The sequence below is a fragment of the Anastrepha ludens genome, chromosome 6, assembly GCF_028408465.1.
Source record: "Anastrepha ludens isolate Willacy chromosome 6, idAnaLude1.1, whole genome shotgun sequence".
Lineage (NCBI taxonomy): Eukaryota > Metazoa > Arthropoda > Insecta > Diptera > Tephritidae > Anastrepha > Anastrepha ludens.
Window position 1 is genome coordinate 17,586,732 of NC_071502.1, and position 17,824 is coordinate 17,604,555.

Consider the following 17,824-nt stretch of genomic DNA (forward strand, 5'->3'; position numbering starts at 1 on the left):
TTTTTGTTTTTCCACTCTTCACACTCTTCCACTCACCTTCAGATATTGCATGGCACAGAAACGACACCGTGCAGCGTGGCTCTTGTCTCCTTCCACTTCCGGCCGCTGGACGTCTGTTGTTGTCGCTTCCACCATTGCCTGGGTGCGCGCTGGACTCTTCAGGTCAAAGTACAATTTGTTGACGACATCAGGCGGCAGCAGCCAACCCTGCTTCGGTTTTATTTCGATGGCGAATGTGTTGCCAATAAATTCCGCCTTCGATTGCATTATTTTACATTTCGCCATTTTTGTTTGTGTAATTGTTGTGTTTAATGTTTTCCGTTTTTTGTTGATGATATGCATTTTATTGTTGTTTTATTGTATTCGTGAAAAGAAAAGAAGAAACAAAATATTGTTAATTGTTCGATGTTCGGTGTTGTACTTGTAAGTATCCAGCGAAGTGCACAATTGCAGCTGGAAAGTATGAACAATAAAATGCATGAAGAAACCCGTTATGAAGGGCATAATTTACATAATTCATATAAATATGAAAAATGCGATTTGCCGTCAATACAGTTCACCAGAGGTTAAATTGAAAATAAATATCGTATTCGATTGCCGGCGCATAATGGCGGGGTTGTAAATATTAATGTCTTACTTTATTGCAAATACTGAATGAAAATTAAGAGTTTGGAAAAAATAAAAAAAATAAATGGCTTTCCATTCATATACATTTTTTGTGTGATTGATCGATTGACAGGTGCTTACAGGAATACCAAGCAACTGAAGAACTTGCAGGCCAAAATTAGGTTCAAGTGCTTACCGCTGTCAGAAAGCGCAAGTGGAAGATCAGCAATGCAGTGAAGTTCAAATAAGATAAAATTAGTTAAGGTGAGATTACTATGAGGTACGAAAACATAAGTTAAGGTATGAGAGAATAAGTTAAGATAACAAAGGGTCTTTCGAACCTGACGCTTAGTGAACAATTCTTGGACGATACCTTTTTTATGCCATTCCCGAACGATACCTTTTTTCAACATATTCAGCTGAAAAGACCAGGCCCCATGTTGCACAAGTCGACAAAGCCGCGCTCCAAGAGCTCGAACGGGAGCCCTTCAGCATCCGTCGTATTTTCCGGACCTTGCACCGATCGATTACCATCTTTTCCGCTCCCTGTCAAACCATATGAAGGGCATTACCTTCGATAACACAGAGGTCCTTAAAAACTGGCTCAACAACTTCTTTGACACCAGACCAGGCGATTTTTGGTGGAACGGCATCAACAAATTGGTCGAGAGGTGGGAAGAGGTTGCAAGGAGTAACGGCGAATATGTAATTGATTAACTTATTGCCCCTTGACTCCATGCCATCCAGAGTCGTGCTTGACAAGAGATACAGTGTGGTACTGCCAGAGGCTCAATTGTGGTCAAATTCTGAAAATGCGCCCGGCAAACACTGTTTTAGCATTTTCGCGGATGGCTCCAGGATCGAACACGACTCCGGCTCTGGAGTGTACATGGAATCCATCTGTGTTCTATGGCTTTCTTGGCCCGGATCCCGTTCTGGCACTGCCTTCTGCAGTAATCAAAGCCACGGTTAGCAAACGGGTTACTTTAACCTTCAAGCGAGCTTGGCAGGCTGAAAGAGGCTTCAGATGGGTAAAACTGATGTTACCTGTCATGTCCGACCGACTATCACAGAAGGGAGAAGAGACTGTAGGCAGCTGGTTGGATTGATGATGGGCTATTCTCTATAGGCGAAGCACATGGAAAAGGTAGGCATCTCAGACAGTGCACTCTGTCCAGCATGTGGAGAGGAGGATGGGACGGCGCACCACTTTCTGTGCGTCTGCCCGGTCTTCGATCGAATAAGGCTTGAGGTCTTAATTTTCTTCAATAGTTAGATTAATAAATAATCCTTATTTAATTACTTCAGATAAATATTTATTTCCAAAAATGATAAAAAGAGCTTCGAGGGGAAAAATGGATTGCAGATGCTGAAATGAAGTTGCCTATTTGTGCTTATATTTTGAAGGTGCGGACCAAGGCGATTTGGCATCACGTGATTTCGTTATAGCAGCTGATTTGTTTTGGGTTGCGAGTTGGTGATTGGAATGTCAAAGTGCCTACTTCTTTGTTGTTGCCTTATTTGTTTGTTTACATTATCACTGATATTTTGACAATCTAACTTATAAATTGCAAAAACAAAATACATGAAAATTTTCTTATGGCGCTAGCGAATTCTTGTTCTATAACTTCGTCTTGGTCCAAGCAAAGCATTTCGATTTCTTTTTTTGTTCTGAAAAAATAGTGACAAATGAATTATTGAAATTATTGCCCATCGCTGGCTAATACTTTTTCCAATCTTTTTGGTAGATCTCTTGTACTGGTCGGTAGATCGCGATAAAACTGTCTATCTTTTGTGGCTATCCACGGATCAAGCCATTTTTTGATGTCTTCAGTGTTTCCAGATGGGTTTTAACGGGCTTGGCAACGTGAGGCCGGGCGTTGTCATGCTGTAGAATCACTTTTTTATGTCTCTCCGCGTATTGCGGCCGCTTCTCGCGCAGTGCTCGGCTCAATCGCATTAATTGAAGTCGATACCGATCCCCAGTGATGGTTTCGCTTGGTTTGAACAGTTCATAATAAATAACACCAACTTGGTCCCAGCAAATACATAGCACAACCTTCGCAGCGTGAGTATTCGGCCGAGGTGACGACGTAGAAGCATGACCGGGCAGTCCCCATGACTTTCTTTTCTTTGGATTGCTGTAATGAATCCATTTTCCATCACCCGTCACGATGCGATGAAGAAAATCCTTCCTTTTTTGCCGCAGGAGCAGTTGTTTACAGCCGGAAAAACGACGTTCAACACCTCTTGGTTTTAACTCATAAGGAACCCAAGTCCCCTAATACTGAAGCAAGCTCTTCTTGCATTTGACACGGATCCTCATTGAGCATTGCCTCCAATTCAGCCTCTTCAAAGGTTTTTGGCCTTCCTTCACGCGGACGGTCGTCAACATTAAACTCACCGTCTTTGAAGCGACGGAAGCAGTCTCGGCACGTTGTTGCACTTAAAGCAGCATCTCCGTAAACTTTTTGTAGCTCTCGATGCGCTTCAGCCGCCGTTTTTTTTTTCGAATGAAAGAGGGAAATCAACACTTCCCGCAAATGACGATTATTCGGCACAAAATCAGACATTTTCACAAAACCAAAAGTATAGGATACCAAAACAAAATCACTTATGTGTCGAAGCAGTTTGTTTACCATATGTCTAAGCTTGGTTTATGACGTTTAGGTTGTGTTAGAATCGAGCACACACTGCTGGCGGCATCTATTGATAAACAGCGGGAACTTAGTTGCGCACCTAATAAAATTTATGAAAGATCTCATAAGGGGGGATTCCCATTTCAAACGCCAAAAAATACGGTTTTTTTACGAATTTTTATTGGGAAAACTATCAGTTGAATCTTTTGGAAAATGTACAGCCATATTTATTATGCATTATATAAAATCAACTTCAATTTTTAGTCGATTTTCTGGAAAATTGTTGCTTTGACAACGCTCGAGGTGAAATTTCTATGAAAATTCCTGGTCGCTGGCCGCCACGATAACTCAGCTCCAGGTTGTCTGAAAGGAGAAATTCAAATGGCATTTTACTGCTTATGAATAAAGTTTCGGTACGACCTATTGGAAAATTTTTTTTCGAAAATTAATAGGCATAACTGCGATGGTTGAAAGACAGAGTTTGTTTTTTCGCACATTTTTTCCTCGGATTTTTATTTATAAAAAAAAGTCATGCATGTATCTTATTTTCCGTAGTTTATGATAGAGACAGATATTATTTCGAGATTCGTGTCAAATTTGACAGCAATCGACAGAATAGTTCTCGAGATATCATGGCGGCTCTATAGAAAAATTCTGTTTTGAGAAAAACGCATTCAAATATTTATGTGAAAAAGGTATATATTTAAGACTCACAGCATTTCCGTGTTAATCAGCTATTCCAGGACCATATAGTACTTCCTCTTCCTCTTCAAAAAATTGATTTTGTACCATTTGCTGACCCCGACGTAAAATTCGACAAGGACAGAAGTAATTCTCGGAATAAAAACCGCCGCTCGGCTATTGCTCGCGCGCTTTCTCAGTATTATGGAGCGCGCCGAGTTCATTGATCACGCATAACTTCGTCAATTTAACGAATTTCGGTATGAAATTTTGCACAGAGTTCTTTCAAAGTATAATAAACAAGAATCGGTAAAAAAAAATCGATTTTTTAAACTGGAGAACGGGAATCCCCCCATAAGTGTCCATGTATTAGACTTAAAAGGTAATATTTCAAAGACCAGAAAAATACTAATATTACTTTTAAGTTCACACCCATTCCGCTTTTCTGCGCGTACTTATTGATCTCCCGCCCTCCCACTGCTTGTGATTTTCACTGATTTAATTAATTTTTATTGTTGCATTGGTGGAAAACTCCACAAACTCCTGGAAAATACTTCACGTACGCCAACACATAAACGCTCGATAAAGCAGCTACGTATACAGGAAATTGCATAAGATTTTTGTGTTTTTTTTTTTTTTGTACACTGCATCATAATAAAATGCCAACTTATATTTAAATTGTTTTTTTAATGAAATGCTCTTAGCACCGAAAAATGCTTCTAAACCAGGTTAACGATCATATTTGTGAAAAAATCTTGCTTTCTACGCCTCGTTTTTTTTTTTATATTTTTTTATTGCAATTCACCATTTTCGCTGCATTTTAGTTGAAAAGAAAAACAAAAAAAAGCACAAGTGGGATGATTTATTGCCGTTGTTGCATGACCACGTTGCACCAATGGCGCAATAAAGAAGCCGAAATTGGTGTTGTTCAATGCACAGCAGAACCAAAAATGAAAAAAAACCAACACACAAAAATACATCAAAAAGAAGTATTTATAACCAATACCCACAGTGAATGGATTTAGTACCTAGACCCAGCAACACCTATGCATAGGTTCTAGTATGGTATGTATGTATGTGTGTGTAAGTGTGTATGGGATCAGTTTCGTGTAGCAATACACCTGAACACCATCATAATTCATCTAATGGCAGCGCTGCCAAACTCACCTGCAAATTGGAAAGTAAAATATCGAATGCTATTGGCAAGCGTGTAGCATCTGGCAGCAGCAAACCGAATTCCCCACAAAATTCTTTATCCCGGCGATGAGCTGCATAAGCAGGAGTAGCAGCAGACCATAGCCATAGCCATAGCCAACCAACCAAAATGTATAGTTTAACATCAGCCGTCGTTGCAATGGGGGCGGCAATCCGTAGGGGAAGTCGTCACAAGCCGAATGCGCCGATAAAAGAAGCATGAAAATTGAAATGAGAAAAAAGAAGAAAACGCGAGAGTTCAGTTAAAAAATGCAATAGATGAAAATGCAAAAATTTTTTTAGTGCCAAAGAGGTGAGCGCTGTAGGAGCTGTAAGGCTAAAGAAATGGGCATTTTACTTAAATATTGCACAATGTCGATGCATTTGTGCTTTATGGTCATAGCCAAAGTGGCGGAATATTTACCCAGAGCTGTAGGAGTATTAGAAACATGCACAACAATGTTAACATGGATGAAATATTGCTCGACAACCATGTGTGTCAATAGACGCTGCCCCATTCAAGCACAAGGCACATGGCCATCTTATTTGCTATGGCCATCTAGCCATCTATCTGATGTGCCAGCCAAGCCGGCAATGTGTAACACTTTTGAGTCATCTGCTGCTTGTCATTGTTCGGTTGGCGAGTACTAAAATGTTTAATAAGTCAGCTGGGAATTTTGTTGCTACACCAACGACCGACACCTTCTATCTCCACTTCACCGTAAAGATGGTCATATGAATAAAAGAGGAGGAGTGCCGACAAGTAGTTACAAACATACATTGTGCAGCAAGAATAATGCCAGCCACGCTGACTTTGAATGCGTTCAGCCAGCCAGCTTATGATCCAGACGCCCGCCCGTTGGTGTACCGAAGTGCATAGAAGACTTTTATGATCGATTGTATTTCTTTGCCAGCAGTAGCCCAAAATCGAATAAATGTCGAAAGGTAACAAGCGGGGTCTGGCAAGCAATGGAACACAATAAAAAGTGCAAATGCTGCAAAATTGATGCCACTGAGTGGTGGCGGTATGGTCCCATTACAGCTTGATGGTACATAACAATTTTGAGGAAATTGAAAAGAGTATTGCTTCGGAATGATGCTGCATAAAATTCTACAAATAGCAAATAAATGGCAAGTATTAAGTGAAATGGTGGGGTGCGAGTGCTTTGGAATGTGCAAAAGGATTGGAAGGCAACTCTTAGTAGCCAGATATTTTCGATTGAATCCATCGAGAATGCAGAAGCTTACGCATTCAGCGGGCCCATGGTGAACAGATTTTTCCGCAAAAAAAAAAAGGATATCCTCGGCTCCGAGTTTGACAGTTGTTGCTCTAGCGTATTTTGTAGATTTTTGTTATACTTTTTTGTTTACAAACTAGTTTTTTATTTCTCTTCTCCTCTCTTCTCCTCTCTTCTATTTATTTATTTTGTTATTTTTGAAGTGAAACTTCTTAGGCATCGATGGACGAGCGAGAATGGAGAGTAAAATTTCAAGGCCATGCAACGTTTTGGGCATTTTCGTTCCGCGAAAGAGAAAAAAGATATAACGGAGAGGAAAATGAGAGAGAGAGAGAGAGCTATATCTTATATAAAGGGTGATTTTTTAAGGCCGGCGGGCCAATTAAAAGGTCAAAAAATCGATTTTTTTTTTCCTGAAATCAATAGCTTAGATTTTCAAGAACATGAGACACAAATTTTCAGAGTTAAATTCCAAGTATTTGCAGAGCTACAGAGCCGAGCGTAGTGCGGCGTCGAGCAACCGTGCGCTTATTGTTGACTTTGAAGCGCGTTTTCTCGGCTTTTCATTTTCACGATTTTACCTAATTTATGTACACGATTGCAAAAAAACTAAACGAGCTATCCATTTCATTCAAAATGCGTTATCTTCAGTATTGTTTTCTCCTCTATGTGAACTAAAAAAACATCCAAAAACTTTTTTTAAGCGACTTTTTTACCCAGTTGAAGAGTTTTTTTTTCCTTGAAAACCCACTTTTTTTTTCTACCTTCCCCAAAAATTCGAATTTTACGTGTTTCTCCCAATTTTCTTAGTTCACATCGAAGATAATTACATCAAAATTAATAATCTTTTTTTTTTGTTTTCAAATTGCAAGTTGTATCTTGTACAGAAGTTGGATACTTCAGTGGCAAGGCGCTCTGGGAATCTATTGATAACTCGGCTTACAATATATTGTTGGAGATTGTACACATTTTTTTTTTTAGTTCAAATATATATTAAACTATCCCCAAAACTTCATTTGGCTAATTGTTTTTTTTCTGATCCTACAACGCTTCGCGAAAACTACTGAATTTAGGGCATCTAATTGGCCCGCCGGCCTTAAGAGCTATAGGAAAGTTTTTCAAAAAACCACAAATGTTGACCGCGACTGCGCTTCAAATGGTCCATCCGCTTAGTCCAATTTTGGCATACTCTTTCCAATGTTTCGGCCGGTATCTCACATGCTTTAATGTTGTCTTCCAATGCGTTAATTGAAGCAGGCTTGTGTGAATAGACATGAGCTTTAACATAGCCGCACACAAAATAATCTAAAGGCCTTATATCGCACGATCTGGGTGGCCAATTGACAGGTCCCGAACGTGAAATAAAATGTTCACCGAGCTCGCCTCTCAACAAGTCCATTGTTACGCGTGCTGTGTGGCATGTGGCACCGTCTTGCTGAAACCACATGTCATGCAAGTCAAGCTCTTGCATTTTGGGCAAAAAAAAGTTGGATATCATTTCCCGGTAGCACTCACCATTCACAGTTACGTTACGATTCGCAGCATCTTTGAAGAAGTACGGTCCAATGATACCTCCAGCCCATAAACCGCACCAAACTGTGACCTTTTCTGGATACATTGGTAGCTCTGCAATTCTTCTGGCTGATCTTCACTCCCAAATCGACAATTCTGCTTATTTACGTACCCATTGATCCAAAAATGAGCTTCATCGCTGAGCACAATTTTTCGACTTCAAACTTTCTTAACAGAACACGCATTTTAATAATAAAATTCAATGATTTGCAAGCGCTGTTCATTTGTAAAACGATTCATGGTTAAATTATAGACTAAACTGAAGATGTTTCACAGTGAAACAAAACACGAAACGTGCGTCAGCTGTTTAAAAAGATAATAGCTAAAAAATCACCCTTTATATCTTAGATCTCCTTGTGGTTGCTAATTTCTAGTGAGAAATAACACTGCCTACTTTTTGGCGCTTGTTTGTTGGTGCAAACTTGTAGGAAATATATTTTTGGTGCCTACATTTTGGCGTTATATTTTCTTGGTGCCTACTGTTTGGGACGTTTTTTGGCCCCAATTTTTTTGGCGTTTTTTTTTTTGTGCCTACTTTTGACGCTTATTTCCGTTTCCTGGCTATTGCTTGTGCGTACTATAAGGTGCTATCTATTCCGGTGTCGGATTTATTGGTATTGCCTTGCGGTAATTTATGCCGTTGTTGCGGTCCTGGAATCGCTGCGTTTGTGCGGGTGATAAACGCTCGGAGCAGTGCGCGTTGGTTCCAGGGTTTGTGTCCGGCGGCCCTTCTCCGTTTTCTGTAAATTTTGTCTATTTGTATTCTCTGCAAATGTTGTGATTTTATTTAGATATATATATATTCTTTCTCTCTCTCTCTCTTTCTCTCATTCACTCTAGGGTCTCTCCCTATTTCTTTGTCTGTCTTGAAAGTTTCACTTCTGTTATGTGTACTACGCTACACGCACTTGTTTTTTGTCAAAATGGCGGCTTCTCAAAAAAAAAAATCGATTTTTGACCAAAATTTCGACCTTAAATTATTTATAAAAAAATATTTATCGATGAGAAAAAAGTTTCGATTAATTTCTAAAACAGATATTTAAAAAGCTCGTGTTAAAATTTGAGACAAATCGGTTTAGCCATTTTAGAGTAGCCTTGGTCACCGATTTTGAGAAAAACGCGTTTAAAGTTTGGAAAGCACTTTGAAGTACTCTGAAACGCATTTTCAAATGTGCCGTGTAACTTCGAAAATATTCACCGGTACTGTGTGTATTCTTAATTATATGTACTTTAAGAAAAAAAAATAAAAAAATCGATTTTTTGAAAATTCTAACCGTATATAACCCCTTAACAGTGCCAATAGTTTTGTTTCGTTATAAGAAGTATTTTTTTTTCTTTTTATAATTAATGTTAATTAAATATAACAGATTAGGGTGTTTGGCCGAGCTCCTCCTCCTCTTTGTGGCGTGCGTCTTAATGTTTTTCCACAAATAAAGGGACCTACAGTTTCAAGCCGACTCTGAACGGCAGATATTTTTTTATGAGGAGCTTTTTCATGGCAGAAATGCACTCGGAGGTTTGCCATTGCCTACCGAGGGGCGACCGCTATTAGAAAAAAAAAAACTTTTTCTTCATTTAGTGTTTCACGGAGACTCAAACCTATGTTCTCCGGTGACCACAACAAAAAAAAAAAATAATGTTAACACGGATGTACACTATGGAGCAAAAGTGAGCACAAAAAAGATATTTAAAAAGATTCAGCAGAAATTTTAATACCGCTTTTAAGTTTTTAGCATTGTTTATTTTTTATATTACTATACTTAGGTGTAGGAACTTGATTACATTGTACTTATAAACTTAACATTATATTCTATATTATTAATTAATAAAAACCAAAAAAGGACATGTGTTAAGTTTTGCATTCGCTTCGAAATTCAAATTTAAATATACATATTGTAGTTAAAATTTTAATAACTCGATATTCCTCCTTTTGCCCTTATTGTTGCACTCACACGTTTCGGCATGCTTGCTATTAAGTTTTGACACGTTTCTACCGGTATTTCTTCCCAACTTATTTAAACTCTTTCCCACAGTTCATGAATGCTATTTGGGGCCTCATCAAAGTTACCTAACCGTCGTTTCACTATAGACCACAAGTTTTCTATAGGATTGAGGTCAGGGCTTTGAGATGACCACTCAATGGTCTCGTAATTCTGGGTTTTTAGAAAATTTCGGACGAGCTTTGAGGAATGCTTGGGGTCATTGTCCTGTTGGAAAATTATTTCATTCTCTGGAAATTCCATTTGACCCAAAGCTACCGGCATATTTTCGTACAGAATTTGATGATACACCTCTTTCGTCATGATTCCTCTAATAAGCTCTAACGGTCGTACTCCGAAATAGGAAAAAAACCCCAGACCATCAGTGATCCGCCACCATGTTTAACCGTTTCTATTACCTGATGACTCTGGGTGGCACTTCCTGTGTCAGACCAAAAATATCGTATGCCATCTGAGTTAATCCGAATAATTTTGCATTCATCAGACCATATCACTCGTTTCCAGTCTTCTATAGTCCAATGCTGATGAGCTAAGGCAAATGACATTCGAGCCTTTCTGTTTTTGACAGAAAGTTTTGGCTTTTTGTGCTTTTTGGCGGCAAAATATCCAACTTTTTTTAGTGCCCGACGCGCGGTCCAAGCATTAGCCTTATTTCCTATGCTTTCAGCAGCTTTTTTTGGGTGTTTTGGTTTTTCCAGCCATTAAACTTCTGGCCATGTGCCTTGCATCTTGGTCAAATAGGATACGAGGGCGGCCATTTTTTGCACTTGGCCCTTTCAAATTTTTATTTTTTTTAATTTTCATCACCATAGCTTGAGATATCCGTAGCTCAGAAGCAATTTGTCTCGTTGATTTGCCTTCTAATATTAATTCTCCAGCCTTTACCACTTTTTCATTATTAATTTTTCGCATTTTTCACAAAATATAAATTTTACTCACAAAATGAACCTTAACGAATGAAAACCACAACGCAACAGAAAAATAAAGGAAGTAACGAATACAAATCTATCGAAATAAATAAACTTGTTATTGTTATTAACGGTTAACTTCCAAATCATAAGGGGAAATAGAGGTGAGGGAAAAGTGATAACATGTTGCTCTTAAATGCTCGCTGCTTGCAAATTCTTCTGTTATACTACAATATAATTGTTGTTTTTGTTTCCTAGTATTTTGTAACACACTAATTCCAAAAAAGGTGATACCAGTTTTAATAAAAAACCATGCATAGCGCTGAAATTGATTATAAGACAGCTGAATTTTAATTTTGTGATCACTTTTGCTCCATAGTGTACCTCGCTGTGCCAATACTTTTGTTCATCACTGTATGTGCTACATGCTACATACTAACTACATAAATACGTACGCTGGATTTTTAAGCACAATTTATTACCCTCTCTATATGTCAGATCTCAATTGTGAAATCTGCTTCTTTACATACCTGGTCGTTCTGCTCGAATCTGCTCATTTATCCACCTTATGTCCTCCTCCTTGGCTATCCGCACAATCTCCGTCTCGCAGACATATTCGCTTCCAAGCAGATTTCGTATTACCTCGATGTAAGCCACAAAATCCTCCATTGTCAAGTCTGCAATTGTGGTTACAATTTGAAATAAATTAGCCAACAATAAAATGACCAGCAATGAAACTATGCGCAGCAGTCAAAGTATTTATGTAGATAAGTTGATGTGCAGCAAAATCTGGCACGGAATGTAGCTGCTGCACCAATCAGTTTGCAACCGGCGAAGGCATAGAATTTTATATCAAATAAATGAAATAAACACATTTCGGTATAGATTCGTGCCAAGTTTTGCCAACAAGCATTTCGAGAAAAATAAACAATATGCCAGCATGTTGCTATGCTGAGTGCGGCTCAACCCACACGATATTGCATTGGAAAAATGACGCTGTGCTGGCTGGTTGCGCTGGCTGGCTGGCTGCGGGTCGATATCGTTACCGCTAGGACACAACAGCGCACCGCATAATATCCTACCACAAAAACTAACCTTTTGCATTTTGATTTACAGCCGGGTCGGAAGCACTTTGGACTACCTCCTGCCGTTTTAGCTGCTTCTGTTGACGTTGCAATTGCCGTTCTTGAGTTTGTTGTGATTGTTGTTGCTGCTGCTGAGATTCTTGATGTTGCTGCCACTCTATGTCGACCACTTCCACATCTCGTTGCCGTTGCGTATTACCAATTTGTATTTTGTTGTACTTAGTACTGCTGCTGCTGCTGCTGTTGCTGTTGCTGTGACTAGTAGCCGGCAGCGGAAGTGGCAGTGAAGTTTTTGGCAGACGCAAAACTTTTTTAAATTGCGGCAATGCGAGCACCAAATTTGCATTACCCTCCGCGCGATAGATTAACTCGATTTGGCTCAATTCCATATGCGACTGCTGTTGTTGTTCTACCCCTGATTCCGGCTTCATCGTTTCTATTTGCATTTTCGGTTGCACCGCAATACCCAGTAGCATTTGCAATATTTTCGCACCACATTGTTCTTGTTGGTGAATTTGTTGTGGCGCTCTGACTGGAGCTGGTGCGGGCACTGGCGAGCGGGCAAATGCCATGCGGGAGTTGTCCTGTTGTTGCCGCTCTTCTTCCTGGCTGACGTCCGTTGTGGTATTGTTGTCGTTTTCTGCCATCTTTTTGAATGCTCTTCACTCTCCTCTCGGTTTGAGGTGTCCGGCTGAATGTCCGTTGATAAACGAATGGCAGGAATGGTAGTAGAGAGGTGCTGGTGCAGGATCTAGCGATTTTGCGACCAGAGTTGTATTACTTGTCAAAAAACAACTTGTCTGTGTGCAAATAGGAAAGTTTCAATTTTGTTTTTCTCTCTTTAGCTTCGTTTTTACAACAATAGTTTTCCTATGGCTTGTTATTTTCTGTTGTGTTAAGCGTCAGATTCATAGCCAGAGCTTATCTTGTAGATAAACAGATTAGTTGGACATGGTGTGCATTGCGCGTCGTAAATACGTCGACAAATTATGTAAAATGCCCCACTAACTGCATTCCTCTGTGGCACAGAAGCACGTTGAGTGCAGTGCGCGGGCATATGCAGGAAAGGCAGCAGAGTTCTGTGTGTGAAATGCAAACAAAAAAAACAAAACCAAAGAAAGACTATTATAAACTGGCAACCATTTACTACGAAGCTACAAACTAAAAGATTTTTGAAATTCTACTCAAATCAGTTTGTTTACACTGCAAACGCATTCGTGCGCCCCAATACCGCCAAGAGAAAATCTGGACATTGGTTTAAAAATTTCTAGCTTTTATCGAAATTAATCACTATACTCGTATTATATGTATGCGTTTATGTACATAAATTGCAAAATATTTTCAAGTAGAGCGACAGGAACCCTACAAAACAGCTGACTATCATATAAGCACTCATATTATCATCACTAGCCTCATTAAACTACACATTTTCGTTCTAGCCAAGGAAAAGTTCTGATAGTTTCCCCTTGTCGGTGTGATATTCTATCTCTCTTTTACCAATAGCAGTTTGTTATAACTGAGAATTATATCTACCATACTCTAAAGGCAAGGCAACTAATCATTCTTATTCTTACAACGTAATAACTGCTGACAACTCATTATTGTCATCACAAGCTTCTCAGCACTAATAATCATAGGTACTCATCATTTTTGTAATCAAAAAGTAATCAGCACTGATGGCCAAAACTACTAATTTCTCTTTTCATAAACTCATCAGCACAAATGGTCAAAACTACTCATTTCTCTGATCATAAACTCATCAGCTCAAATGGCCAAAACTATTCATTTCTCTTATAATAAACTCATCATAAAAAACTTCTATTATAATATAAATATACACATTTAGGTAATCCGAAATTTTATTGTTATTTTTATTAAAATTTTACTGAATAAGTTGGCCTACGAGTAGTAAGTTTTGTAAATCCCCTAAGATGTAAAAGTTCACTTTTCTGAAAAGTATAAAAAAAGTTTGAGTATAAAAAAATGTTTCTCTTTGAATTCGATTTCTTCTTCTTCTTCTTTTTATCAGTTCTTTTTACGACTGGCTGGTTGGTATACGTCAAATTTTGGACAAATGTTACGTATTGAGCAGTAGGGACTTTTAAGTTGTTTTGTGGGAACGTCGATTGTGGCTTTTCCCTTTCTCAAAACAAAGCCCTTACTGGCTATGAGAATCTTGAAGTAAATAGACAAGATCAGCTCCCTAGCTTTGTCTGGTATCATCAAAATATATCGCGCAATTTGTTCGACTTGAGTTGAAAGAGTAGCAAGATTTACCTGGGGAGTTTTCTCTCTCGAAAGGAAAATTGAAATTTTGTATAGCAATGTCGGATTTAAAAGGAAATTTAACTACATTGGGTATGTTCAGAAAGCAAATAATTTGTAATAATTATCAAGTTTTGGTGTTCATGTATCAAAAAAAAAAAATTGCAAAGTAGGGGAAATTGAGAGAGCATAATGGCATTTCATTTTGAGGCGAAGGTGCAACAGAGTTCCTGAAGCCAATACTTTTTGAGTGATAATATGTCATCCCTATGAAGAATGGGATTATGTAGGAAGTCTTCTAGGATCTTTAAATGCCCTTTCATATCCCCACTTTTAAGTTCAGATAAATTTAAGATAATTTTAAGGCGGTGGTAATGTTCAGGAGCACACATACCAACGACACATACCAGGCGGTGCAGTTTGTTTAATTCGTTTACTGCTTTTCTTTGCTTAACCTTGGGCGACCATGCTAAGGATGCATACTTACTATGGGTTGCACAACTGTGGTGAATGTCCATAAGGCCATTCTAGGGATTAGTCCCCATGTCTTACCAAAAAAACCTTGTGAGGGCAAAGAATGCCCTTGTGAAGTGAGTGTCCAGCAGGAGCTGATATAATAATATCCATAAAAATCTTGTATTTTAACAGCCAAATGATTTAATAAAAAAGTTATAATGGTATCGAATTATTATTTTTTTCCGTTTGTGTTGCCAGCAAGATTTATTAGTGTCATACACTTATGGGGTTAAGGGTAGGCAGAATTTTCAAAAAATTGAATTTTTTTTTGTATTTTCTTAAGTAATATCTTTAAAATATTGTGTGAAAATTTGAAGTGAATCCGACAAATACTTTTCGAGTTATTCAACAATTAACAAAGGGTGCTCGGGCGCTCCGGAGCAAGTAGCTGGATGCTGCACGTATGAAAGTGGCAGATAAGCGCGCTAACGATAACACTCGAAAAGGTAGAATGCTACGAAGGCAACAGCAAATCGATAATTTGGAAGTTGCTATGACAGCTGAAGAAGTATTATATGGCCCAGGAGTAGATGATTCTGTATAAGTAATTAAATAATTTGTATAACTCTACATAAATCGATAGGAAACCTTTAGATGTGTGTTTCTCAAAACTATGTTTTTTGAACTGGTGATCACTGTAACTTAAAAACCGCTTAGTAGATTTCAATAAAATTTATACTGCTTTTCCATAAAAACTCGAGCCTGTTCAAAGGTTTTTTTTTTCAAAAATTTCGGTTATTTTTAAACATATTAATTGTTGGTTTTTTTCTCGAAAATCTTAAAAATATTTCCTGAGGCCACCCTATTGTTGATTTTGAAAAAAAAGCTTCGATCAGGCACAAGATTATCTATTAATAAAACTAATTTCTCTTGTCTGATTGATTTTAGACGAATCTCCAAGGACTTGTGAAGATCACCGCAAGGGAGAAACGGGCTCCACACAAACAGCGATAACTTTAACAATTATTAATTTTGTTTTTTTGAAATTTTGCTAAAGTCAAGTCGAAACATAATGCATTAATGCCATGATTTTATTTTTGTAAAAATATTTATGTTGTTGTAGCAACATAAACATTCCCCATACTTACATACGGGAAATGCTGCTGGAGTGACAGTCCTTGGCCGGATAAAAATCCGGGTCGTTTCGGTAACGTAAAACCGACTGTCGTGGAAACGAAAAATATTTATATTATTATTTACTTGACTAGCAAAAACAAATTATGAAAAATCATCATTTTTTCGGGCCTCTCCCTACCCTAACCCCTTGTGTGCTTATTAAGTTGGCAGTAAAAATTTATAGCTTCAAAAACTACTTCTGAAGGTTTTAACTTGCTTTAATAGATACTTGCAAATGGCGAGCAGCGAAATACTCGCAGCATCTCTATCTCACAAAAGTAATTTAAATTCAGCAAATAAAAAGTTTAAATTATGCAAGTAAATATTTTGCTGCTGGCTGTTGCATACGCGTTGTCAATTGTCGTCTGGTTAACTCACTGCTGCTCACTTGTGGAATCTACTTATCAGATTGTATACGGCTTATGTTTGTGAACTCCACTTTGTTTAATTCAAAACAAAAGTTTTTAGTTGCTGTGCAAAATGCACTTTTTACCCGCATTTTATAGCGATACGTGTGTTCGTAATTGTTGTTGTAGCATTGCTGCTGCTGTCGTTTCACTTACCATGCACTCGTTTGCTGATTTTTCATAGCGATATTTTCAAAGTTTTTATTTCAAATGAAGAAAGGAAAGTCGGAGTTTGTTGTTGCAGCAAAATTGTAAACTTTGAAGCGCTTTTGTTGGCGCAACTGCTCCACATTGGCTGTGGCATTGACGCCTGGTGAGCCCGTTGTATTGGTTAATGTGGTTTATGAATTGCGGGGTGGTTACTTTTTAGTTGACTCGACTATTTAAATATGGTAGGTACTTCAACTATTAGGGCAATGTACGCTGAAGTCCACAAGCGAATGGAGGGGCGAAGGTTAAATGGTTAACTATTACGAAATGCTGTTATTTGCAGTACACACAAACAAAAAATTAAGAGGAAATTTATTTTAGGTGCATCAAATACATCTCAAATATATTATTAAAGAGTGCTACACTTTGTGTTACGTTTAATTTAAGAATTCTTGCAAATATTTATTCGTTACCGCAACAAGTGTTGATTTGTTTTTGTATTGATTATTCTTTCACCCACATTCATGCACTAGCGTTCCTTAGAGTTTTCCACGTACAAACAATTCAAGTATGTGCACTTTTGATAAGAAATACAAAACTGTTGCTTAATGCAAGTAATCAACACTTTAAGCAATAAAATTAATATTTTTATTTCACAATTCCACGGGAATTGATTTTTTACGTGCAGCTGCTTGCCTTTGTTTACGTTTTATCAGCTGATTCCCGGCATTAAGCGCCTTGTGTTGTGGTGAATTAAGCGTGTGGTGAATTTTAGTCAGTGTTGCATGCTTTGCGCAAAAATATTTAATTGAACTCAAAGCGGTTGATATTGCATTTGCGTATTTTATTTTTATTTATTATTAATTATTAAATATTATTGAAATAGAATGTATGATGGAACAGAAAAACGATGATTGTGACCTTAACAAAATTATGTGGCGGAAGTACAATTATAACAAGGTAAAATTTTCAATCGCTAAGTAGGGGTTGGGAGTAGTCAAAGGCCCGAAAAAATAATGATTTTCAATCATTTTTTTTTTTTGCTTATAAGTTATTTTACAAAAATAAAATCATAGCATTAATACATCATGCTCCGACTCGACTTTAGCACAATTTCAAAAAAAAAAATTAGTAATTGTAAAAGTTATTGCTGCTTGTGCGGAGCCCGTTTCTCCAGAAGTCCCTTGCGTTGATCAGCAGAAGTCCTTGGAGATTCATCTTAAATCAATCGGATAAGAGAAATAGTTAATAGATAATCTTGTGCCTGATCGAACCTTTTTTTTAAATTAATAATATAGCGGCCTCAGGAAATATTTTTCAGACTTTCGAAAAAAAAAATTGTTAAAAAAAATCGAAATTTTTGAAAAAAAAACCTTCGATCAGGCACGAGTTTTTTATGCTTTCCAAAAGCAGTATACATTTTATTGAAATCTATCAAGCGGTTTTT

At 37.9% G+C, this 17,824-nt stretch overlaps 1 protein-coding gene across 5 annotated transcripts in view; it reads right to left on the reverse strand.

The window, feature by feature from the left end:
* LOC128866436 (calcium and integrin-binding family member 2) overlaps positions 1-17,082 on the reverse strand; it is a 61,597-nt gene extending 44,515 nt beyond the window's left edge. For 3 of the 5 annotated variants that reach the window (XM_054107161.1, XM_054107162.1, XM_054107157.1), the window contains exons 1-5: positions 16,384-17,082; positions 11,934-13,002; positions 11,369-11,515; positions 5,094-5,194; positions 37-255 (exon numbers count right to left, since the gene is read on the reverse strand). In XM_054107161.1, the coding sequence (XP_053963136.1) occupies positions 37-255; positions 5,094-5,194; positions 11,369-11,515; positions 11,934-12,570 (1,104 nt within the window). In that variant the 5' untranslated portion in view covers positions 12,571-13,002; positions 16,384-17,082. The remainder of the gene's footprint in view (positions 1-36; positions 256-5,093; positions 5,195-11,368; positions 11,516-11,933; positions 13,003-16,383) is intronic. The other 2 variants (XM_054107158.1, XM_054107159.1) reach the window with 2 other exon arrangements.
* Positions 17,083-17,824: the final 742 nt, after the last annotated feature.